General features: G+C 39.5%; 1 protein-coding gene across 1 annotated transcript in view; it reads right to left on the reverse strand.

Annotated features, from left to right (window-relative positions):
- Window positions 1-26,535, reverse strand: part of VWA8 (von Willebrand factor A domain containing 8) — a 407,937-nt gene that overhangs the window by 330,896 nt on the left and 50,506 nt on the right. Inside the window, exons 3-6 of the mRNA XM_080659387.1 lie at window positions 25,469-25,599; window positions 22,053-22,163; window positions 15,218-15,385; window positions 10,508-10,672 (exon numbers count right to left, since the gene is read on the reverse strand). Of these exons, the coding sequence (XP_080515513.1) occupies window positions 10,508-10,672; window positions 15,218-15,385; window positions 22,053-22,163; window positions 25,469-25,599 (575 nt within the window). The remainder of the gene's footprint in view (window positions 1-10,507; window positions 10,673-15,217; window positions 15,386-22,052; window positions 22,164-25,468; window positions 25,600-26,535) is intronic.

Genomic DNA, 26,535 nt, shown 5'->3' on the forward strand with positions numbered 1-26,535 from the left:
ATGAATCCCAAAGACCCACACCAAGACACATCATAATTACAATGGTAAATGTAACGACAAAGAGAGAATCTTAAAGGCTGCAAGAGAGAGACAGAGTTACCTACAAAGGATCCCCCATGAGATTATCAAATGATTTCTCAACAGAAACACATCAAGCTAGAAGGGAATGGAAGGAGGTATACAAAGTGGTGCAAAGCAAAGGACTGAGTCCAAGAATACTCTATCCAGCAAGGCTATCAATCAGAATTGAAGGGGAAATCAGGAGCTTCGCAGACAAAAAAAAGCTAAGAGAGTTTACCACTACTAAGCCAGCAATGCAAGCAATGCTAAAGGGAATGCTGTAAAAATGAGAAATAGAAAGGGAGGAAAGAAGACAGGCAGAAAGTACAGAAATGGCTACAAACAAGTACCTAGCAATAATAACATTAAATGTAAAAGGATTAAATGTTCTAATCAAAAGAAATCAAGTGACTGAATGGATTAAAAAAAAAGACCCAGGTGTGGAAAAATGGTGGCGGAATAGACAGACGTGTCCCAAGCCTTGTCCAGAAGCAGATAGAAAGAACAGCTGAGGGTCGCACGGGGAGTGTCTGTTGGAGAGTTAAGAGACAGCTATACTACAGGAGAAGGTGGGGGACTGCAGGACGGGGGTCCCCTGACCAGGCAGCCCTAACTGCTGCTGGGTTCCTCCCGGGAGACCACGCCATCTTGAAGGGGAAAGTGGATGTTATCTGAAGCCTGAAAATGTACAACTGCGGCACCCACTGAACAGGTGCGAACCCCAGAGCACCAGTCCCCAGTTGGCACAAACACGCGAATTCAGAGGAGCTCTACACTCCACCACAGAAAGGTCAGATTTTGCCTAGGATAAGGTGAGGTCTCTGGTCCCGGCAGGACAGAGAAATGCGCGCCCTGTGGGAGCTAGAGGACCGGGGGAAGTCTGCACCTAGAAAAATCCATGGCTGTTGAGGATGGCGTGATCCGTGAAAGTAGAAGGGGGTCCTCAGAGCTGCTAACAGAGGGGATCTCTAAAAAGCAACCCATTTTAATCTGACACAGAAGGACAGCCTAAAAATTTTGGGAGTGTGCCGGCTGCTTGGACACAAGGGGGAAAAAGGGATTGTGCAGACTTGCGCGCAGACCCGGAGTTTGCACACTTGCGCTTTCTCTTCTTTGAATCCTTGCTTCTGATTACTGAGGCAAATACATAGGATGACCCAGATGAGGACACCCTAGGAGACTGCAGGGGAAAGTTTTTTTTCTGGAACCTGGGGATCAGAGCGGAGAGTGACCATCACAGAACCAGCTCCGGGGCAGCCTACTCCCACAAACCGGTATTGAGTGCCACAGGGAAAGCAGGTTCTAAGCAGAGGCTAGAGAGGACCTATAGACCTGGAGGTCAATTCAGAAACACTGCTACACAGGGGCTGAATCACAAATTGACTCTTGTGTAACCACAAATAAAGGAATACACGAAATTGAGATACTCCGCCTGCTTAAAAATCATGACTGGCTTACAACACTGAGGAACAGTGGAACGCAGCAAAGTGCAATACTGTCCTGACTGGGAAACAGGCATGCCAAACAGAACAATAAAGGAAGTGAATGACCTTCACTACTGCACATTTTATTTTCTTGTGTTTTTTTTTTTAATTGATTTTTTATTTTTTATTATTATTTTTTTTTCATCTTTTACTTAAGAAACTAATTTTTTTTCTTTTTTCCTCACTTGATTTTACCTTTTTAATTATTACCTTTTTATTTTCAATCAGTATTATTACTACTACTATTTTACCTTTTTTTTAAGTGTCATTTTATTTTCTCTTTATTTGACTTTGAGATTAGTGTTCTACAGTCTATTTTCATCTTACCTTTAGCATCATTCTACTCTATCTCAACTCTACCTCTATGCCATCACTCTCTTCCTAACTTTTGACCTTTTCTTGTCCTGTTTCTCTTACCCTTTTCCTGCTTTAGATTTTCCCTGTTCTTTCTTCTTACCCCCTGTTAAAATTTCACCCTACTTATATATCTAATTTCCAATGCCCTGCTCCGAGTTCATACACACGTCCCTCTTCTCTGTCTTCACTATCCAAAAAATTGTTTTTCTCTCTGTCCTTTTGTTATTATTTGCGTGAATATTGATTATATCAATATTTTAAGCTTGTTTGTGAGATTGTTTTGCTTATTTTTTTGTTTTGTTTTTTTGTTTGCTTTGTTTTTGTTTTTTCGCATCTGTTTTTCCTAACCTCGCTTGATATTAATTGTTGTTTGTAGTTTGTATTCATCTCCAGGTACTTGTTGCTGACATTTGCTGGGATTAGTGGCTGTTCTATTGGAGTTTTCTCCCCATATATATAGTTTGTTCCCCTTTTCTTTCTTATTCTCTTTCTTTTCCCTCTTACTTTTTTTTCCTTTTCCCAATTTCATTTTGGCACTCCTCTCCTTTTTTTTTTCCCCTTCTTCTTTCTCTCCTATCCCCTAATTCACCTTTCTCTGGTGGTCACCTTTATTTGGGGTTATTAATATCGTGAATACATTTCTGTTCAGTGCTTTCTGTGTTGTACCTGGTTGTGTTGCATTTTGTGCCTTTAAATAAACGCAAGAAAGAGAGAACTACATAACCAGACACCCGGAGAAGAGATACCATGGGGAGACAAAGAAACAGCCTGCATATGAAAGAAAAGCAGGCATCACCAGAAGAGGAAGTAAACGAAATGGAGGCAAGCAACCTGCCAGAGAAAGAATTCAGAGAAATGGTCATAAGGTGGCTGAAAAAAATGGAAGTCAAATTCGACAACATGAGTAAGAACCAAGAGGAAATGAAGAAGAACCAAGAAGAAATGAAAAATGACATCGTTGCTGTGAAGAACTCAATAGAAAGCATCAAGAGTAGCCTAGAAGAAGCAGAGGACCACATCAGTGAGCTAGAAGACAAGGTAGGAAAAAATACCCAAGTAGAGCAGCTTCTAGAAAAAAATTAAAAAGGAGGAGGAGAGCCTAAGGGAACTTTGGGACAACACAAAACAAAACAACAACCACATAATAGGGATGCCAGAAGGAGAAGAAACTGAGCAAGGAATAGAAAACCTGTTTGAAGAAATAATGACAGAAAACGTCCCTGATATAGGGAAGAAAAAACCCACACAAATCCAGGAAGCTCACAGAGTCCCAAGCAAAATGAACCCAAAAAGACCAATGCCAAGGCACATTATAATTAAATTGGCAAACACCAATGACAAAATAAGAATCTTGAAAGCGGCAAGAGAGAGACAGAAACTTACCTACAAAGGAACCCCCATCAGACTAGTGACTGATTTCTCAACAGAAACTCATCAGGCCAGAAGGGGATGGAATGAAATATACAAAGTCATGCAAAGGAAGGGTCTGAATCCAAGAATACTGTACCTAGCAAGGCTATCAATCAAAATTGAAGGTGAAATCAGGAGCTTCACAGACAAAAAAGGACTAAGGGAGTTTATTACCACCAAACCAGCAATGCAAGAAATGCTAAAGGGTCTGCTGTAAAAAAAAGAAATAGGAAGCGAAGAAGGAACACAGGGGTAAAGAATAAAAATGGCAACAAATCAGTACTATCAATAATAACTTTAAATGTAAATGGATTAAATGCCCCAATCAAAAGAAATAGGGTAACGAATTGGATAAGAAAACATGACCCATATATCTGCTGTCTACAAGTAACCCACCTCAGAAAAAAAGTCGCACACAGACTGAGAGTGAAGGGATGGAAAAAGGTTTTTCAGGCAAATGGAAATGAAAAAAAAGCTGGGGTAGCAATACTTATATCTGACAAATTAGATCTCAAAGTGAAGGACCTAACAAGAGATAAGGAAGGCCACTTCAGAATACGACAGGGAGCAATCAAACAAGAAGAAATAAGTCTGGTAAACATATATGCACCCAATACAGGAGCACCCAAATACATAAAAAAAACTCCTGGAGGATATCAAAAGAGACATTGACAGCAATACAATCATAGTAGGAGACTTTAATACCCCACTATCACCATTGCACAAATCCTCTAAACAAAAAATCAGCAAAGAAACACCAATCCAAAATGACTCACTAGACCAGATGGAATTAAATCACATCTTCAGAACATTTCACCACAAAGCCACAGAATATACATTCTTCTCAAATGCACATGGGTCATTTTCAAAGATAGACCATATGTTGGGTCATAGGCAAAGTCTCTTCAAATTCAAGAAGATAGAAATCATATCAAGCATCTTCTCAGATCACCGTGGGATAAAACTGGAAATAAACTACAATAAAAACAATCCAAAAAAATCAAACATATGGAGACTAAACAGCATGCTATTAAACAATCACTGGGCTACCAGAGAGATCAAGGAAGAAATAAAAAACATCATGGCAACAAATGACAATGAAAACACAACAATCCAAAACCTATGGGACACAGCGAAAGCAGTCTTAACAGGGAAGTTCATATCTCTACAAGTCAACTGCAAAAAACAAGAAACAATGGTAATAAATTACCTAACCCTACTACTCAAAGAGTTAGAAAGAGAGCAACAAGAAAAGCCCAGTGTAAGCAGAAGGAAGGAAATAATAAAGATCAGAGCGGAGAGAAATGACATTGGGACCAAAAAAAACAATACAAAAGATCAAAAAAACCAATAGCTGGTTCTTTAAAAGGATAAGCAAGATTGATGAACCTCTAGCCAGGATCACCAAGAAGCAAAGAGAGAGAACCCAAATAAAATCAGAAATGAAAGAGGTGAAATAACAACAGACCCCACCGAAATACAAAGGATTGTTAAAAAATACTATGAACAACTCTATTCCAACAAATTTGATAACCTAAAGGAAATGGACATATTCCTAGAAAAATACAACCTTCCAAACTCAATCAGGAAGAATCTAAACATCTCAATAGGCCAATAACTATGGAAGAAATTGAAGCAGTCATCAAAAAGCTTCCAGCAAGCCAAAACCGGTTTGGCTCAGTGGATAGAGCGTCAGCCTGCGGACTGAAAGGTCCCGGGTTCGATTCCGGTCAAGGGCACGTAACTTGGTTGCGGGCACATCCCCAGTAGGAGGTGTGCAGGAGGCAGCTGATCGATGTTTCTCTCTCATCGATGTTTCTAACTCTCTGTCCCTCTTCCTTCCTCTCTGTAAAAAATCAATAAAATATATTAAAAAAAAAAAAAAAAAAGCTTCCAGCAAACAAAAGCCCGGGGTCAGATGGCTTCACCGGGGAGGTTTACCAAACAGTCAAGGAACAACTAAAACCTATCCTCCTCAGACTATACCAAAAAATTCAATAGGAAGGAACACTTCCAAGCTCCTTCTATGAAGCCAGCCTCAACCTAATACCAAAACCAGATAAAGACAACACAATGAAAGAGAATTACAGGCCAATATCCCTCATGAATATAGATGCCAAAATCCTCAACAAAATTCTAGCAAATCAGATCAAGCAGAACATCAGAAAGATCATACACCATGATGAAGTAGGATTTATCCCAGGGATGCAAGGATGGTACAATATTTGCAAATCAATAAACGTGATACATCACATAAACAAACTGAGAGATAAAAATCACAGTCATATCAATTGATGCAGAAAAAGCATTTGAGTAAGGAGCACTTCCAAGCTCTTTCTATGAAGCCAGCATTACCCTAATTCCAAAACCAGATAAAGACAATATAAAGGAAGAATATTACAGGTCAATCAATATCCCTCATGAATATAGACGCCAAAATCCTCAACAAAATTCTAGCAAATCGAATCCATCATTACATCAGAAACATCATACATCATGATCAAGTGGGATTTATTCCGGGGATGCAAGGATAAACAAGTCAATATCCACAAGTCAATAAATGTGATACACCACATAAACAAACTGAGAGATAAAAACCATATAATCATATCCACTGATGCAGAAAAAGCATTTGACTATATCCAACACCCTTTCTTGATAAAAACCCTCAGCAAGGTGGGAATAGAAGGATCATACCTCAACATAATAAAAGCCATATATGACAAACCCACAGCCAACATCATACTCAATAGGCAAAAACTAAAACCATTTCTCCTAAGAACAGGAACAAGACAGGGATGCCCACTCTCACCACTGCTGTTCAACATAGTATTGGAAGTACTAGCCATTGCAATCAGACAAGAAGAAGAAATAAAAGGCATCCAAATTGGAAAAGAAGTAAAACTGTCCTTATTTGCAGATGACGTGATATTGTACATAGAAAACCCCAAAGACTCCACCCAAAAACTACTAGACATAATAAATGAATTCGGCAATGTACCAGGATACAAAATTAACACCCAGAAGTCTATGGCTTTTCTATACACCAATAATGAACTCACAGAAAGAGGAATCTAAAAAGCAAACCCATTTACCATTGCAACAAAAAAATTAAGATATCTAGGAATAAACTTAACTAAGGAGGTAAAAGACCTGTACTCAGAAAATTTCAGGATGCTAAAAAAGAGATAGAGGAAGACATGAAAAGATGGAAGAATATACCACGTTTATAGATTGGTAGAATCAACATCATTAAAATGTCCATACTACCCAAAGCAATCTATAAATTCAACACAATCCCCATTAAAATACCAACGGCATACTTCAAAGACCTAGAATAAATTCTCCAAATATTTATCTGGAATAAAAGAAGACCCCTAATAGCTGCAGCAATCTTGAGAAAGAAGAACAATGTTGGAGGAATCACAATACCAGATAGATATCAAGCTATACTACAAAGCAACTGTTCTCAAAACTGCCTGGTACTGGCACAAGAACAGACATATAGACCAATGGAACAGAACAGAGAACCCAGAAATCGACACAAGCCAGTAAGCTCAATTTATATTATCAAAGGAGGCAAGAGCATACAATGGAGACAAGACAGTCTCTTCAATCAGTGGTGCTGGGAAAACTGGACAGATACTTGCAAAAAAATGAAACTAGACCACCAACTTACACCACACACAAAAATAAAATCAAAATGGATAAAGGACTTAAATGTAAGATGGGAAACCATAAAAATCTTAGAAGAAGCCATAGGCAGCAAAATAGCAGACACTTGTCATAGCAATATCTTTACTGATACAGTTCCTAGGGCAATGGAAACTAAAGAGAAAATAAATAAATGGGACTACATCAAAAGAAAAAACTTCTGCACAGCAAAAGAAACTAACAACAAAACAATAAGAAAGCCCACTGTATGGGAGAACATATTTGCAAATGTTATCTCCGATAAGCATTTAATCTCCAACATTTACAGGGAACTCATAGAACTTAACAAAAGAAAGATAAACGCCCCAATCAAAAAATGGGCAAAGAACCTAAATAGACACTTTTTGAAAGAGGACATTCAGAAAGCCAAGAGACATATGAAAACATGCTCAAAGTCACTAATCATCTGAGAGATTCAAATCAAAACAACAATGAGGTACCATCTCACACCTGTCAGAATGGCTATCATCAAAAATCAACAAACGACAAGTGCTGGCGAGGATGTGGAGAAAAAGGAACCCTCCTTCACTGCTGGTGGGAATGCAGACTGGTGCTGACACTGTGGAAAACAGTATGGCATTTCCTCAAAAAATTAAAAATGGAACTGCCATTTGACCTAGTAATACCACTTCTAGGAATATATCCCCAAAATTCAGAAACACGAATCAGAAAGGTTATATCCACCCCTATGTTCATAGCAACACAATTTACAATAGCTAAGATTTGGAAACAGCCTAAAAGCTCATCAGCAGATGAATGGATTAAAAAATAGTGATACATCTACACAATGGAATACTACACTGCTGTAAAAAAGAAGGAATTCTTACCATTTGCAACAGCATGGATGGAGCTGGAGAGCATTATGCTAAGTGAAATTAGCCAGTCAGTGAAAGAAAAATACCACATGATCTCACTCATATCTGGATAATAAAGAACATTATAAACTGATGAACAAAAATAGATACAGAGGCAGGGAAGTATCAAACAGACTGTCAAACTTCAGTGGGACAGCTGGGGAGGGTTGTGGGGGAGAAGTAAGAGATCAACCGAAGGACTTGTATGCATGCATATAAGCATAACCAATGGACGCAAGACACTGTGGGAGGGGGGTGAGGGCATGTTCTGGGGGGTAGGGGAGGCTGAGGGAAGGTCAATGGGGAAAAAAAGGAGACATATGTACTACTATTTGTAATACTTTAAACAATAAAATAAAATGTTTTTAAAAAGCGGCATCAAAATAAAAAGCTTCTGCACAGCAGAAGAAACTATCAACAAAACAACAAGAAAGCCCACTGCATGAGAGAACATATTTGCCAATGTTATCTCCAATAAGGGTCTAATCTCCAAAATGTATAGGGAACTCATACATCTTAACAAAAGGAAGATAAACAATCCAATCAAAAAATGGGCAAAAGACCTAAATAGACACTTTGAGAAAGTGGACATACAGTAGGCCAAGAGATATATGAAAACACTAGTGGCCCGGCGCACAAAATTTGTGCACGGTGGCGGGGGTAATGTCCCTCAGCCCAGCCTGCACCCTCTCCAATCTGGGACTCCTCGGGGGATGTCCGACTGCCGGTTTAGGCCCTATCTCTATGGGATTGGGCCTAAACCAGCAGTCAGACATCCCTCTCACAATCTGGAACCACTGGCTCCTAACCACTCACCTGCCTGTGTGCCTGATCTCCCCTAACCACTCTGCCTGCTGGCCTTCTCATCCCCAACTTCCCCCCCTTGCCGAACTGATCACCCCCAACTGCCTCCCCTCTGGCCTGCTCGCCCCCAACTGCTCCCCCTGCTGGCCTGCTCACCCCTAATTGCTCCCCCACCTGCCTGATCACCCCCAACTGCCCTCCCCTCCTGGCCTGATCACCCCTAACCACCTCTGCCTTGGCCCCACCACCATGGCTTTGTCCGGATGGACGTCCAGATGGTCTCCCGGTCTAATTAGCATATTACCCTTTTATTAGTATAGATGCTCAAAGTCACTAATCATTTGAGAGATGCAAATCAAAACAATGAGTTACCATCTCACACCTCTCAGAATGGCTATCATCAACAAATCAACAAACGACAAGTGCTGGAGAGGATGTAGAGAGAAAGGAACCCTCCTGCACTGCTGGTGGGAATGGATACTAGTGTAGCCACTGTGGAAGACAGTATGGAGTTTCCTCAAAAAATTAAAAATGGAACTGCCATTTAACCCAGTAATCCCACTTCTAGGAATATATCCCAAGAGATCAGAAACCCTAATCAGAGATGATGTATACACCCCTATGTTCATAGCAGCACATTTTATAATAGCTAAGATTTGGAAACAGCCTAAGTCCCATCAGCAGATGAGTGGCTTAAAAAACTGTGGTACAACTACACAATGGAATACTACACTGCTGTAAAAAAGAAAGAAGTCTTATCATTCACAATAGCATGGATGGATATAGAGAGCATTATACTTAGCAAAATAAGCCAGTTGGAGAAAGATAAATATCACATTATCTCACTCATTTGTGGAATATAATGAACAATATATACTGACTAGAGGCCCCGTGCACAAATTTGTGCACCAGGAGGGTCCCTCAGCCTGGTCTGCGAGATCGGACTGAAACCAGCTCTCCAACATCCCCTGACGGGTCCCGGATTGCGAGAGGGTGTAGGCCTGGCTGAGGGACCCCACCAGTGCATGATCGGGGTCAGGGAGGGATGTGGGAGGTTGGCCAGCCGGGGAGGGCTTCAGGGCGTGTCCGGTTCATCTCGCTCAGTCCTGATGGGCTGGACCCCAGCAGCAAGCTAACCTACCAGTCAGAGCATCTGCCCCCTGGTGGTCAGTGCACACCATAGCGACTGGTCGACCGGTTGACTGTCTGCCTCTTGGTGGTCAGTGCATGTCATAGCGACCTGTTGAGCGGCCTTTGATTGGTTGAACAGCAGACTGGTCAACTGGACACTTAGCATATTAGGCTTTTATTATACAGGATGAACAAAAAGAGACCCAGAGACAGAGAAGCATCAAACAGACTGTCAAACCTCAGAGAGAAGGTGTGTGTGTGTGGGCGGGGGGAGGTGGAGGAGGGAAGAGATCAACCAAAGGACTTGTATGGATGCATATAAGCATATCCAATGGCCACAGACACTAGGGGGATGAGGGCATATGCTGAGGGGGGTGGGATTGGCCAGGGAGGAGTCAATGAGGGGAAAAGGAGACATATGTAATACTTTAAACAATGAAGAATTTAAAAAATAATAATGGGGGAAAAATCAATGGAAAAAATATCCTTGGATAAGGATTAACAACAACAAAAAAATCCTGTTAGAAAAATGATACCACAATAATTTTTCTTCCTCATTTTTCTTCACCGTATATCTTTTTTCCTTACAATTAGCTAGTGAGAAGGACATCTACATAGTAACATTTTCATAGTAATTGAATTTATTATAAATAGAAAAACTTTAAAAAATAAATTATCCTTGTTCATACTTACCTTGAAGGGTAGATAATAAATATCTCTGGCTTGAAATCGAGAACGGAGAGGGGGGTCTAATGGATTCCCAGAGTACCTAGGCACTGGCAAGCCCAAAGCAATCACTCGGAAATTTTCACTAACTCGAACAATGTTCCACGCATCCAGTTCTGCTTTGGTATGATCCTTAAAGAGTATGAGATCAAACATTACATCATAACTAATACGGATTACAACTGCACAAGCTTCTAGGCTAAGAAATTTGGGCCCTGACTGCTGTGTAACCTATTTGAGAACACTCTCAAAGTCAAACTGCCAAGGAAGGAAGCAAAGTGAAAGGAGGATCAGGATGCCAGGGAAGGCTCTCAAAACGAAGACTGCTGTTAAAAGGAGAGGCAGTGAACATATCGAGGAACAAAGGGGATGTGGGTCAGTTTCTAAGTCCAATGCAGTAACACAGAATAACAGAGTGACGAGGGTAAGGACAATGGACTGGCTCAGACCAGAGGATGTAAAAAGGTAATCCCAGAGTGCAGACTGCCGGCAGAGCAGAGCCTGCCCATGGGCCTTAAGCAGAGAACTATGTCTATGGGTATATCTCTACCAAGGTATAATAACAGTAATAACAAACATGGATTGGAAACTTACTACATGGTAAGCACTTTCCATGAATTTTTCTCATTTAACTTTCACCAGGATCTAAACAGTCATTTAATTCCTTTTTATGAGTGAACCAACTTCTGTTCAGAGGAGTTATGTAACTTTCCCCTGATTCTGCAACTAGTATATGGTGGAGTTGAGAGACTAGAAACGTACAGGTTTTAGATTTCTAAATCCTGGCTCTGGTGCACCCTCTGAGCCTCAGCTTTCTCACCTAAAAAGTGGGAATAATATCACCAACATTATTATGGTTTTATGAAAATTAAATGTGATTATATATGCAAAATCAACTGGTCCATAGCAGGCACCTATTAAATGCCATTCCTTATATCTGCCTGACTTTATCAATGGCTCTTCACTGTGCTCAGCTGTAGAATCCACAGAGCTTACTAAGTTGATATGAATGTGGCCCACATGACAGTGTAGAAACTCTTAACATGACTCTCAAGGCCTTTCCTGGCCAGATTCATGTCTGATTTTCCCAGCCTTGGCAACCACTTCACACCCACCCCCTCGGCCCGCCTTCCGTGACTCTGTGCTTGTGCCCATCTCACAACTGTCGCTCTCCAGACACATCGTGCTGCTTCACCAATACTGCTCCACTTGTTTGGAACACTCTTTCCACTTTGCACAGCCTAAACACAAGTATTATTCAAAGCTCAGCACAAAAAATATCTTCTTTAAAATAGGACCCTTTCTCATCCCCTCCTTCCATCAGAACCACTTTCATACCCCTCCACTATGTCCTATGCAAGCGTCTATCATCGTACATTTGTGCACTGACTTCTGTACATGACTTTCTCTTGCTGGATCCAAGGCCTTATTACCTCTAGCACATAGCAGGACAAATGTCTGTTGATTGAATGCATGAAATAATTAAAAAACATAATGAATAATTGTTTCTAGCATTACCAAAATAATGACCCTACATTTAATTAATAGGACTAACACTAACACTATGTCATATGCACTAAAAAACAAGAATCTGGATATAACCCTGTCTGAGAAACCAAGAGTATAATTTTCAGAAAGCTAAATATTTCTATTTTCCACTTATCTGAAAATTATAATCGGAATATAAATAAAATTTATATAAGCCAATGGTATCTGTTACCATAATAACATTCTACTATAATCACCTCTATGAAATCATTAACATTTTGAGATATTCTAATTTAGTATATTGAATCTAGCTAGAACTAAGTGGGACTTCAGTTATGCTGTTCAAATCCTTTTATCCTAGAAATTATCTTAAAATGGTGGTATTTTGTGAAGAGATCTTGCCTATATTCTGTAAGGTTCCCATGAGACAGATTCTATGAATACAGAAATTATACTTACCAATAAAAATTAAATATTTATACTGATGACTACATTGAAAAAAATGTAGTACATCCTTCTCATCCTATCTAATAAAAAGGCAATATGCTAATTGACCCTCATGCCATCCCAAATATGGCAGCCCCCACAGCCAATAAGGAGGGAATATGCTAATTGACTGTCCCGCCCTCAAAGATGGCAGTGCTCACAGCCAATAAGGAGAGAATATGCTAATTGACTGCCATGCCATCAAAGATGATGGCACCCACAGCCACAAGATGGCGGCGCCCAGTCCCCTCAGCACCCCAGCCACCCAGGGCCAGCCCAAGGTACAAGCAAGCCTCAAATGTCGGCTGCCCAGCCACCCAGGGCTGGCCCAAGGTGCAGGCAAGCCTCAGATGGCGGCTGCCCAGCCGCCCAGGACCACCCAAGGCTCAGTTAACCAGGACCGGCCAAGGCTTGCACTGCCAGCAGTGGCAGCAGCAGAGGTGTGATGGGGCGTCGCTTTCCCCTGATTGCCGGGTCGCCTCCCGCCCCTAAGGGCTCCCAGACTGTGAGAGGGGGCAGGCCGGGCTGAGGAAACCCACCTCCAATGCATGAATTTTCATGCACTGGGCCTCTACTCCTTTCTAATAAAAGAGTAATATGCAAATTGACCATACCTCCACTACAACCACAAGCCACACTGACCAGCCAATCAGGAGCAAGTATGCAAATTAAACCAACCAAGATGGCTGCGGCTACAGAGAGAGCAGGAGGCTTGGGTTTCCCCGGCAATGTTGGAAGCCAAGCTTTCCGCCTGCCTTGGCCTCCGCTTAAGGCTACAACATTTCAATTATAGAAGATAAATAAATCCCAACAAAAATGGCTGCAGCCAGGGAGCGAGCAGGAGGCTTGGCTCTGCTCAAGGTTACAAAGTTTCAATATAGAAGATAAATAAATCCCAGATACCAGGGCCTCCACTTGGGTCGCCGGGGTGCGTGACCAGCCTGCAAACCACCACAGGCCCCTCACCCAGGTCACCTCACGCCCCAAGGGAACCCCCAACCTAATCCGGGACACCCTTCAGGGCAAACCAGCTGGCCCCCACCCGTGCACCAGGCCTCTATCCTATCTAATAAAAGAATAATATGCAAATTGACCATCACTCCAACACACAAGATGGCTGCCCCCATGTGGTCAAAGATCCTGCCCCCATGTGGACACAAGATGGCCGCCACAATATGGCCAGCAGGGAAGGGCAGTTGGAAGGGACCAGGCCTGCAAGGGAAGGCAGTTGGGGGCAATCAAGCCTGCAGAGGAGGGCAGTTAGGGGTCACCAGGCCAGCAGAGGAGGGAAGTTGGGGGAGACCGGGCCTGCAGGGAAGGGCAGTTGGGGGGACCAGGCCTGCAAGGCAGGGCAGTTAGGGGTGACCAGGCCTGCAGGGGAGGGCAGTTAGGGGCAAACAGGCTGGCAGGGGAGCAGTTAGGCATCAATCAGGCTGGCAGGGGTGTGGTTAGGGGGTGATCAGGCTGGCAGGCAGAAGCAGTTAGGGGCAATCAGGAAGGCAGGCAGGCGAGCAGTAGGGAGCCAGCAGTCCTGGACTGTGAGAGGGATGTCCGACTCCAAGTAGGATCGGGCCTAAATGGGCAGTCGGACATCCCTCGAGGGGTCCCAGATTGGAGAGGGTACAGGCTGGGCTAAGGGACACACACCCTTGTGCACCAATTTCATGCACCAGGCCTCTAGTGTGTATATATATATATATATGCCTAAGCAACTGGCCAACTGGTAGCTATGATGCACACTGAACACCAGGGGGCAGATGCTCAATGCAGAAGCAGAAATCACAGGCATGGAAACATGGAACAGACTGATGAATCTCAGAACAAATGGGGGGTGGGGAGAGGACGGGAAGAGATTAACCAAAGATCTTATATGCATACTAGAGGCGCAGTGCATGGATTCGTGCACCAGTGGGGTCCTTCGGCCTGGCCTGTGGGGATCGGGCCAAAACCAGCTCTCCAACGTCCCCTGAGGGGTCCCAGATTGCGAGAGGGTACAGGCCAGGCCAAAGGACCCCACTGATGCATGAATCCATACACCGAGCCTCTAGTATAATATAATATTTAAGCAAAGACTTGAAATAAGTCAGACAGATATGTGGGAGAAAGCCATTCCAGAAGAGTCAAGTGCTTGTGCAAAGCAACTATAAGGTAGGAGAATGCCTATCTGAAATGTTTAAGGTGTAGTAAAGGGAATTCTAGCAGAGACACGGTATCTTTTAAATACCTACTAATTTCTGTCAATATCTACTGGACTTTGTGCTTCCTGAGGCCAAGAACTGAACTTTTTTCAGCTTTGTATTCCCACCACTGTCTAGAAGCCATTAGGCTTTTAGTAAATAGTTGTTGAGAGATGGAAAAAAGGAAGACAGGAAAGGAGAAGGAAAGGGAAGAAGAATTAAAAGGAGAAAGAAAGAGAGAGGGTAAGGAAAGGAGGAAGGAAAGGAGGGGAGAAAGGAGGAAGAGAAAAAGAAAGTTATTAGATTGGCAAGATAAAGTAAAAATCTTGGATATTTTCTAAAATGGCCAGCAAATATTAGAAGAGTCTTGTAAAACTGCAAACTCATGACCTGACTTAAGCAATTTGCCACAGATATGGGACCCCTGAACATGTGTCCTCATTCTGATACAGTTGTGTCTTACACAACAATGCACTACCCACAGCTCAGCAGCTAAGACAGAGCAGCTGAATTTTTCTTTTCTTACCTTGAGAAGTTTGTCATAACGCTCTGCAGACATTAGGAAGCGTCCATCTTCAAGCTGCATCTCCCTATTTTCCAGCAAGTTGTTCAAAACAGGCAAAACATTCCTCTCCGCCTTTTCCAAGCCTTCCAAAACGAGAGTTCTGCCTTCTGTGGCTGCACGAACTGCACACTATTTCCAAGAAACAAAAGCAATATGAAAATATAGAAGATAGCAGAGCATGGCGCAATTTTACTTGTAATGCAAATTATACTTGTGGTTCTTATAAAGGCTGGAAATCAGGAAAGCTGGGTTCCAGTTCTTGATTTTGCTTTATCTGCCTAAATGACCTTAGGCAAGTGATTTTTGTCTCTTTAGGCCTGTTTCCTCCATTTGTAAAATGAAGAGATTAAAATAAACATCTCTAAGCTTCCTTTCATTTGTAACACTTCAGATAACACCCAATGAAATAGAAAACTCAGAGCTCTCTTTGAATTGGTAACATCACTAAACAAGGAAACCGAGTCCTTAACTAGAGAAGGGAAATGAAGATACAATCTGTCCTATCCATCCCACAAGCTTCTTGGGAGGATCAAATAAGCAAGGTGAGAACACATGGAGACTGTAAGGTTTTAAACAAGAGTCACGTTAAAATGAATTCTGGTTTATTCTAATGTTCAATGCTGCCAACATTACAAACTTACCAAAAATTTCTAGTGAAATCTTTTTTAAAAAGAAGGGAGCAGTGCACAGATATTTTATGTGATCATTTCTCAAAGGAGAAATTAGGTCAACCATAAGGATCCTTTACTGCCCTTCCAACTACAGAACTTCCAGAGACCTAGTTTTCTCAGAGAAATCAGAAAAAAACACAGCAAGATCCTTCTGGACAAACCATCTCATACAACAGGTTTAACAACCCAACACGTGGACACAAAACATTTCAAGATAAAAGCAGCTGCATGACCTAAAATAAAAAACTGTCTAAGCTCCTGTCCTAGATTTGCTTCTGATTTGATAAAAGACCTTAGGCAAACAATTATTCTGGAGGTCTGTGTCCTCATTTCCTAAATGAAAATATCCTCAAGGGGTAGTGTACACTATGAATCAAAGCAGTAGTGGAAAAAATATTAAAGCTGTCAAACCCATTAAAATATACATTATTATTAATATAGACATGATTTTGTCCCTAAAGAAAAGGGACAAAATTAAAACTGACTCTGAGCACACACACAAAGCTCATTTGGGTCCTGAAGGAACTGGCAAAAAGTGGACAACAGGTTGGACTTCTAGCACAAATAGTGCCAAGACTTAGGCCCGAGTGCTGAGTCTGGACTGTAGCACAGTAGCATGTTTGAATGACTCCAATAGGCTAATGGCACCTGAAAGTATAAAAACCTTAACCATTTCAAAATCAGACCTCAAGGCCAAAGGAGAGGTGCTAGATGAGCTATCTTTATTGGGATGGGCTTCCCAGTTAGAGACAGTCACTTGATCTAGGAATAGCTTGACACACCAAGTTGCATTTCCTGAAGGTGAAGAGCAAGATGCAGTCAGTGGCGCCTTCAAGATGGGCAGCAAGGCCAGCAGTCCACAGCCCAGGTCAAAGGCCAGTCCCGCCCCTCCTTCCCAGGCTGCAGTGGTCAGTGCTAGTGCCTCCTTGCTGGTGAGAAATGGGAGTGTCCAATTAGAAGCATCACATGACAATGCACCTGCTGTAGACCACAGCAGTTTGCATGATGAACTTGGTATGCAGGCCTTATGTAATCTTGGTGACAGAAACTTTAATGCAGCAAATAATGGGTAACAGTGATTGCAATTCTTTCTTGAGATAGCATTTTTGATAGGATTTGCCCTTTGTTTAAGGAATATTTGACGTTTGTTTTTCCCTTTTCTGTTTCAATGGTTATTCTATATTTTCTTTTGGGCATGTCTATTATTAATAGGTAGTTAAAAGGATTAATAAATGCTCAAATGAATGGTTTGGGCAGTTCTGTTATTCCTTGGCATTGTTTGTACCACATTGGAAACTGTTGATTTAAAAAATTATTTCGATTAATCCTTAATTTCTTTGAATTCTCTGAATGTGCTGCACGAAAGGCAAAATTGCTTACTAATGGTCTGTTACTATAGAATCTTCTTTTAGTTATTGTATTTTTCACTTACATGTTCATCACCTGACTTTGAGGACTTATGGCTCTATACTAATATCAAATGATAACTTCATAAAGTTTATTTGTTAATATATTTATAAATATAAGTTATTAAATAGTTAATTCTCAGAGGGGTTGTATAGTCTAAAGCCTTAATAATGAATATCCACTCAAATACCAGTTTCGTGCCTTAATGACAGTATTTTATAATACTTTGATTTTTATTTCTCTGTACAATTTCTCTTTCTTGTGCTCAGAATGCAGATTAATAACAATTTAAATAAATATAATGAAATTCTTATTATTAAAAAGTACACATTTGAAAAGAAAAAAATATATATATATACATGATTTAAATGATAAGATTCCAAAGAGCTTCAAATTAATCAAAGAAGCTACAAGCATAATATATTCAGGAAGACAAAGAAAAAAAATTTTAATTTTACATTTCAAGTTTTTTATTTTAAAATATTAAAATATCAATGACTTAGGTTAGTCACCTTACCTCTCTGGGTCTCCATTTCTTCTAAAGCTACTCTATGGTACACATCTCATTGATTATGGTGAAGATTAAATAAGATAACCTGTGGCACACAGTAAGCCTTTTAAAAAGGATTGGCTGTTATTATTATGAATACTATTATCCTTGTAGTCATTGTCATCATTATCATCATTTTTTCAGGAAAGTAGCATAATATGGTAGAAAAGAGCTAAACTCTAAAACTAGACAAATTCCACCTCTGCTATTTATCAGTTGTATGGCCATGGCCCTCTAAAGGCTCTGTTACTTCACCTATAAACTGAGTAAGTCATCTTTTTCCTAAGGATGTTTTGAGAATTAAATGCACCTACCACAGCAGAGGTCTCCTCAATAGAAGTTATGTTTATGTCCCTTGATTTTTTAAAATGAATTATACCAATCTGCCAAACAGTTAACATTATATGAGTAGAAAAGAATTGGCCTGTGCAAGATGGCAACATGGTAAGGAGCCAAAGCCTGAGTTACTAACAAAGAGGCCACAGTAAACACAGACAGATTTTCTCCAGTTGTGCAAGTGACAATTAGAATCTATTAGACAATGTGGCTGCAAAGGGTCTGATGCAAGTACCAGAATTCAGCCACTCTAAAGAGCCTACTTCTGAAGGAGATGCTTTTCAAATTCCATGTACTTCATTTATGAATGAACTTCTGAAAACTGCTTTGTAGTTTTCACAGTGGTTACATGTGGAAAGTGGCTTCATCATTCATAAATGAGATAAAGTTTACAATATAAACTTTTCTCCTACTTGCTAAAATAAGTCAAAGAAATTTAGACAAGATAAAAATATTTTCTGATCAATAACATGATTACTCAATTTATTATAAAGAATTGCTTTTGAGGACTGTGATATTTAAACAGTACCTTTAAAAAGTGAATCCTCATTTTTTTTCCTATTAGTAAGAGAGAATCAAGAATAATCCAAAACAGAGTACACTGTAATATCAGATAATTATTTAAAGTACATCTTTATACTTAGTATTAACTATGTATATTGTACATCATGGAAATTCATAGTATTGTGTCAAACAAATTAACAAGATACAAATGTGAAAAGAGTTCCTAGCTAAAAAAGTTAAAGAAAATCATTTGAACTTCCCATTCTGGCTTTCTACTCCCAAAATTAACTTGAGAATAAAGAGTGTTTCTTCACAGTTAGAAATAAACCTAAATGTTGTTTATTTGTAGCTTAGCTAATTTGTATTGATTTATATTTGAGTAATCCAAGCAATTGTATATTGACTTAAAGTCCTCTCTTTAGAGTCACATGGCAATAAACAGAATAAATAACTATAGTAGCAATAAATAAAGAAAAAAGTGTGGACAATAATCAATTTTTAAAAGATTAGAATATTGATTTGGGCTTTTTCAGGTTCTCTTCTGAGGCAAATAATAATCTCTCATTTCTCCATTGTGTCATAATATCAGCCATAAATTTTCATATTTCTGGTCCTTAACCAACTCTTCCAATTCTTCAATGTATAATCTGCTTACCAAAGTAATTACATTAAAATATTTAAATTAACTTCATATCAACAAGTAGATAAGTTATAGCAAATATTTACATAGATAAACATGGTGTACATTTCAACCTTGTTTTATATTCTGTAAGTTATTTATCAGTACCACTCTCCTTTTCCTTATCCACTCAATTCATCGACATCTTATAGAAGCAATAGTCAATAAACATAAAAATATTCAACCTGGTTAGTAATTTTTAATACAAATTAAAACCTATCAATTTGGCAAAGTACATACATGGAAATACTTAGTACTAACATTTTTCCTTTTGTAATTAATAGTAATCTATGCAACATGTGAATATTCTGGTCTCAAAAATTTTTTCACTCAGTAGTATTTTTACAATTATACTTTTTTAAATTATAGAGTAATTGTGTGCTCATGTGATAGCTTCAAATTTAAAGAACCATGAAAGTTCCTTCCTCACCCCACCCCAGATGTCCAATCACCTTTCCACAGAGGTGAGCTCTGTTAGCTGATTCTTGTGTTTCCTTCTGGAAATTTCCAAGGTATACACAAGCGCTTATAGATTTACTAGACGCCCGGTACATGAATTCGTGCACAGGGGAGGGAGGGGGAACTGCGGGAGGTTGGCTGCCAGCGCCAAGGAGGGAGCTGGCCCTTGGTCCCCCTAGGAAAGGGGCTGCGTCTGCCACCATCCACCCCCGGTTCCCCATCCCAGCCTGGGCCCAAAGACCCTGGCAGGGTCAGGAGAGGAGGCGACAGTCGCCGGGCCGGGCGTGGAAGGAACAGATGCCAGACACGGATACCACCATCGGCGCCCCACCACCGCGTGGTTCCCTGCCTCCATTCCTCCTCCTTCCCTCGCCGCCGCGCTGTCACCACAGCAGGCAGGTGACCCCTGGGGAAGGGAGAGCATGGGAGCTAGACAAACCTTTGTGTCAAGGGCTGACTTTCAATAGATCTCAGAGAGGGAGCTGCTCTGCTACATATGAAACCCCGACCCAGAAACAGGTCTCTACGAATGGCTTAGCACAGTAGTCGGAAAACTCATTAGTCAACAGAGCCAAATATCGACAGTACAACGATTGAAATTTCTCTTGAGAGTCAAATTTTTTAAACTTAAACTTCTAACGCCACTTCTTCAAACTAGACCCACCCGGGCCATGGTATTTTGTGGAAGAGCCACACTCAAGGGGCCAAAGAGCCACATGTGGCTCGCAAGCCACGGTTTGCCGACCACTGGCTTAGCACCAGGGGCCGGCCAGCCAAGTGGAGGGGCCGCAGGAGGTTGGCTGTGGGAGCGCACTGACCACCAGGGAGCAGCTCCTGCATTGAGCGTCTGCCCCCTGGTGGTCAGTGCACGTCATAGCGACTGGTCAACCGGTGGTTCTGGTGGTTCTGGTCGTTTGGTCATAACGGTCACTTAGGCTTTTATATATAGAGATTTTTTCACTTTTATCATAAATGGGATCATATATATACATTTTTTTGCAACTTAATTTTTTTCATTCACATACTGGACTTCTTTTCTATCACCACAAAGAGATTCATCTCATTCTTCTTAATGGCTACAGAAAACTCTACTTACCACTTTTTATTTACCTCCTAAATGTACATCATTACAATTTCATTTATATGATATCAAACAATACCATAATAAACATCCTTGTATATATAACTTTGCATGCTTGTGTGAATAACAATTAAAAGAAAAATTGCTAGAAACATAACTGCTGGATCAAAATGTATTCTTTACATAGATATTGATTGCTAAATTTTCTTTCAAATTGTATAAATTTATGACCTCATCAACAGCAATGCTCTTTCCTCATCCCTTTTTCCTCATCAACAATGAACATTAACAAATTCTTTAATCTTTGACTATCTGAGAGATGGAAGAAAAATAGCAGCTCACTATTGTTTTAATTTTTATTTTTATAAATAAAATGGTCAAGCATCTTGTCACAAATGTATTGAACATTTAAAATATTTTCTCTATGAATTGCACATTTAAAAACTGTCCTTTTGCCCTAACCGGTTTGGCTCAATGGATAGAGCGTCGGCCTACGGACTGAAAGGTCCCAGGTTCGATTCCGGTCAAGGGCATGTACCTTGGTTGCGGGCACATCCCCAGTAGCAGGTGTGCAGGAGGCAACTGATTGATGTTTCTCTCTCATCGATGTTTCTAACTCTCTCTCCCTCTCCCTTCCTCTCTCTGTAAAAAAACAACAGAAAAAAAAATAAAAAATAAAAACTGTCCTTTTTTCTCTAGGTGTTTTAACAAAGAACAATATCTAATATTTGAAGCAATAATTTGAAGAAATGTATATCAAGCTTCATTATAATATTAATAAAATATTATTTTAGTTGGTAATCTGTACCTAAGAACCGCCCCCCCAAAAAAAAAGTAGAAAGTAATTGAAAATTAAGAAAATGGCAAATGATCTTTAGCCAACATTTTAGAGCCATTAATTTTATGTGTGGTTTCTTATTTAGTATCAAACCAAAAAGGCATTTCCAAGAACAGAAACTAAAAAACATCAAAATCAAACCTGTCTAGAGAGAATACAGTACAACTATCTTTCACTACTACATGAGCTACCACTCTCTTGCTACTTTAAAAATCAATTCCATATAGACCTGGAGTAAACAGTCATGTGTTACAGCATGATCAGAACTTGCCTGATCGATGTAAAAGGCCGTGCCTGCACGGATCTCTCGACGCTGTTTGAGATCGGTTTCTGTGGTGTCCCTTGACAAGGCAATGTATTCGACTTCCCGTTTGGTCAGCTCCTGCAGAGCAGAGAGTGAAATTGTTCCAAAATAAAATCAAATTTCCAACATATGCTTTGAAGCTGACAATGCCACAGCCCTAGAGAAGTGTATTTAAAGGTAATTCTGGATTAAAACCTTTTGAGTCTCAGCTCTGAGAAAAATGCAATAAATTGAGCATTAATCAAAACATGTAGAGTTCTACTTTTACTGCACCCCATAATTTACCACTTAATAATTATTTACTATTTAAACAATAATAATCAAAATTAGATCTTATAAAACTTAATGTCTCCTACAGAATTCTTTTTAAATGTCATGAGTAATAATTTGGGTACTTGGTTCTCCCAATGATAACCATTTCTGCAAGTAATGTTCACCTTCTTTTTAAGGGTGATTTAAATTAATTAATTCCATGAGCCAATGCTTACCAATTGTATACATTGTTAGGTATTTTACCATGTGTGAAAATAAGATATATACCAACAGTCAGAAGAGAGAGATACATACACAGCTATTCAGAAAGGGGAAAAAAGAGAAAAAAAGGATGAAAAGAAGAGGGAGAGAAGGAAGAGGAGGTAGAAGAGGAAGAGGGAAAAAAGAATTTTTTACCCCCCCAAAAAATCCCATAGGATTTGAAAGGGAAACCATCTAGAATCCATTTCTTTTAGAATAACTTATCCATTTCTAAAGTTATTTTGCCCTACATGTAATATCTATGAATAAAATTTTTTTAACATTATCCTTGATTTTACATTGAACTGAAAACAATGACATTCTCCAATTAAATAAGGCATACAAGATGTTTTTACTAAAAAGGGAAAACTAATTTATTGGAGTATAAAGAAAAAAGTTGAATGAGCATGCTATTAATGGTCCTTAATCACAAGCTCATTCAACTTATTTCTTTATATAGTACTCCAGTAAATTACTTTATACTCCAGAAAAGGGATTTTTTTCTCCACTTTATCTCCGTGTGATGGTGATAAAAATATATTATTGTTTTTAATTTGTTTTCTTGAAATGTGCCAGTTGCAATGTGCCCATAAATTTAAGTACATGGAAAGAAGGAAAATTTTTTAAATAGAGAAAACACACATCATAGCAGTGATTTTTTTAAATAAGAATGAATTGCTTATGAGCACACAATTTGCAAGTAAAGTAGCAAGTTCTCTTTTTAGCAGATACCCACTTCTTGTTTATGAAACCCTGTCATTCACATTGCTTGACAAAGTGATGCATGCCTTTTATCACTAAGCTAGAGGCCTGGTGCACGGATTTGTACACTGGTGGGGTCCCTCGGCCAGACCTGTGGGGATCAGGCCGAAATGGGCTCTCTGACATCCCTTGAGGGGTCCAGGACTGCAAGAGGGCAGTTCTCTGGTAACGCATCCCAGAATCAGCGCCCTCCTCTCTGGTTCCAGGTGAGTCTCCTGAGAACCACAGCTGTCATGTCAGGGCAGCTCAGGAGCTCCTGCGTTGAGTGTCTGCCTCCTGGTGGTCAGTGCACATTATAGCTACCGGTTGGCTGGTCTAATGGTTGGCCAGTTGCTTAGTCTTTTATATATATAGATTGTACCACCATAATAGCCTGAACTGCCACATCAAGGATATCTGCAGTCTTGACAGCTTCCTAGGACTCTGCATCAGCCAAAATGAGCACACAGTCTCCCCAGCTGCTGCTGCACAGAAGCAGTCTGAGCGAGCTCAGAAACAGCACCCGAGCAGCAGGTAGAGGAGGCGGCAGTGGTCTGAGTTTTTTTTTTTAACTATCTACAGAACCACTTTCATATGACGTAAATGTAAACACGACTATCAGATTATTTCTACTTAATTTCTCATTGATTCAGCAGGCTTGCCCCCAAATTTCTGCCTTTATAGACCTCCTTTTCTGTGGCTATTACTAAGTTAAGCATAGTACCCACTGCAGAGTTTGCGAGGCAGCTTAGGCTGGTAAGTTTTCTTAGGTGCATTTCCACATCCTAAAGCTGCCTCAGATCTATTTCACAATTTAAAGTTTATTTTGTTTTAACATAAAGACATCACCCTTATAAACTTATGTTGCATTTTTAACCAAGAAGATTCCTAAAATCTCCTACCCCTTCTCATTCTACATTCCTTCCAAACAAGCTTCCAAGTCTTGCCAGAATCAAAACAAAGTGAGATATTGCAGTCTTTGAAATTAGCCAGGTGGAAAGTGCACATCTTAAAATGAAAGAGGTTCTAGAATTTGAATTCTCAGTAGCTGGCTCTGCATTCTTAAACGAGGCAGATTTGCCTTGTATATTAATAAAGTGAGGATAGAGGATACAATGCATACAATGGCACATTAACCTCACAAACTGGTTCTAGGAACAAAAGATATGAGACGTATGGGCTAGAGGTACTTTAAGTTCTGAATTGCTCATTGTATTATCATTCCTGTCCTACATGATTTTGTGAGCAACAAAATAATTTCACCAGTGACATAAAAGAGTACACAAAGTATATTTCAACAGCATATTAATAAATTAATATCAAGAACACAAGGAAGATTTAAGAATGATTTTTCTCTTCATCCTAAAAAGTATCTTCAGAACAAAACAACTTCATTTGATAATTTTCTTCCTCGAATCACTAGAACAATGCCTATTAATGAAGACAAAATAGAAAGAAGTCTTGTAATATTTTTTGTTTTGGGTTGAGAATTGAGTACTTCAACTCACTTCACAATATACTTATAGAACTGCAAACATTTAAAAGGATAATGTGTCAGAAAGGGGAGGTAATATGAGATTTGAAGTCTAGCTCCATCATTTCCTAACTGAAGAGAGTTTGAGTGAGTTATTTAATGAACTTGTTTTCTCATCTATTTAAAGAAAAAAAGAGAGCATATAACACATGAGATAGTCTACAAACCCTAGGCTCTCTTTCTAAAGACCATATACCAGTAATATCAAAAAGTCAAGAGAATTATTTGGCCTTTTAAAATGTGGATCTGAGATAAGAGAATGTTCCCTAAGTATTATAAAACTAAGTTTTGTTTTGTAATCTCAGAGTTGCTGATTCTATCTGCTCTTCATTGACTGAATTTGTATTTCCTTTCCACTGCAAGTGGAGAACTTTCTAGTTATAACAAAAATTTGCTAAAGCTATGAAAAGTAATACATTTGCTTCACAAATAACTTATTCCAAACTCTTTGTAAACAAATCAGCCTCCAACATTAACAATTTTTTCCAGTAATGACTAATCCTGATATTTTTATAAATTCTTAATCTTAATTAATTTTCCTACATAATTTATCAAAGTTAAAACCCTTAGGAATGCACAAGAATTGACTGCTCACCAGGTACTGCATAGCAATGGCGCGTCGAAGAGGCCCAGGAGGTCCTATTAGAAAGACATCCTGCCCCAGAAGATCCTTCTGCATTATCCATCTTAGATGCTGAATTACAGATTGAGCCAGAGAATCTGAAACTTTAAAGGGAGGAGAGGGGGGATATAAAGTGAAATGCAGATCAAACTACTACATATAATATAAACCTCCAAGCAATCAATGAAAATTGTATATTATATTAAAATACATACACACATGCATATACACATACATTGATACATACACCTGGTGAATTTTCACAGTTTTACAATAAAAACATCATTATCAATATTAAAACAGGACAAAGTTTATGATATCACAAAGAGGTACATAACACTCAAAAGCTTATAAGAACATTTGAACACTCATCTATTAGTGTCACTAAAGGAATGAAAGTGATTTTCAAGTATGATATGAAGAATAGTATATTATTTTTCTCAGTTTTATAGTCCACCCCTTTTGTTCTAAAAGGGGGTATGATGAAATCATCCCAGACGATTAATGATTATTGTAGTCTTTTAAAATTTAAGAAAACTATATTATAACTTAGTTGGCAATGAGATGTGAAATCTCACACTTCACAGTTAAAAAGTTTTATGAAGACTTAAATGCCTTCTTTAGAATTTGTTTCTTCTTCTATACCAACTCTTTTGGGAATAGAAGATTACTCCATTCAATGCCCTTCTAAGTCTACTATTAAATCACCCATCAATCTGCTCATCTTCTGCCTAAGCATTTTCTGAAATGTTTAAGTTAATACAATTAATTTGTGTTTGCTCATTTGTAAATCACCCAGTGAACCAGCAGGTGCATTCCTACGTATATAAGAAAAACTCTCACTCTTGAACATTATGGGACACATAAAATATTCATAGCAGTGTTATTCAAAATAAAATTGGAGGCAGGAGATGGATAAAACACACACAATGGAATGTTACATAATGACAAAAACAGAATAAACTACCACTACTTCAAACAATATGTTTAACTCTTAAAAGGTATAATATTGAGTGAAGAAATTAATTCTCATAATAAAT

This window comes from Plecotus auritus (assembly GCF_963455305.1).
Source record: "Plecotus auritus genome assembly, chromosome: 3".
Classification (NCBI taxonomy): Eukaryota; Metazoa; Chordata; class Mammalia; order Chiroptera; family Vespertilionidae; genus Plecotus; species Plecotus auritus.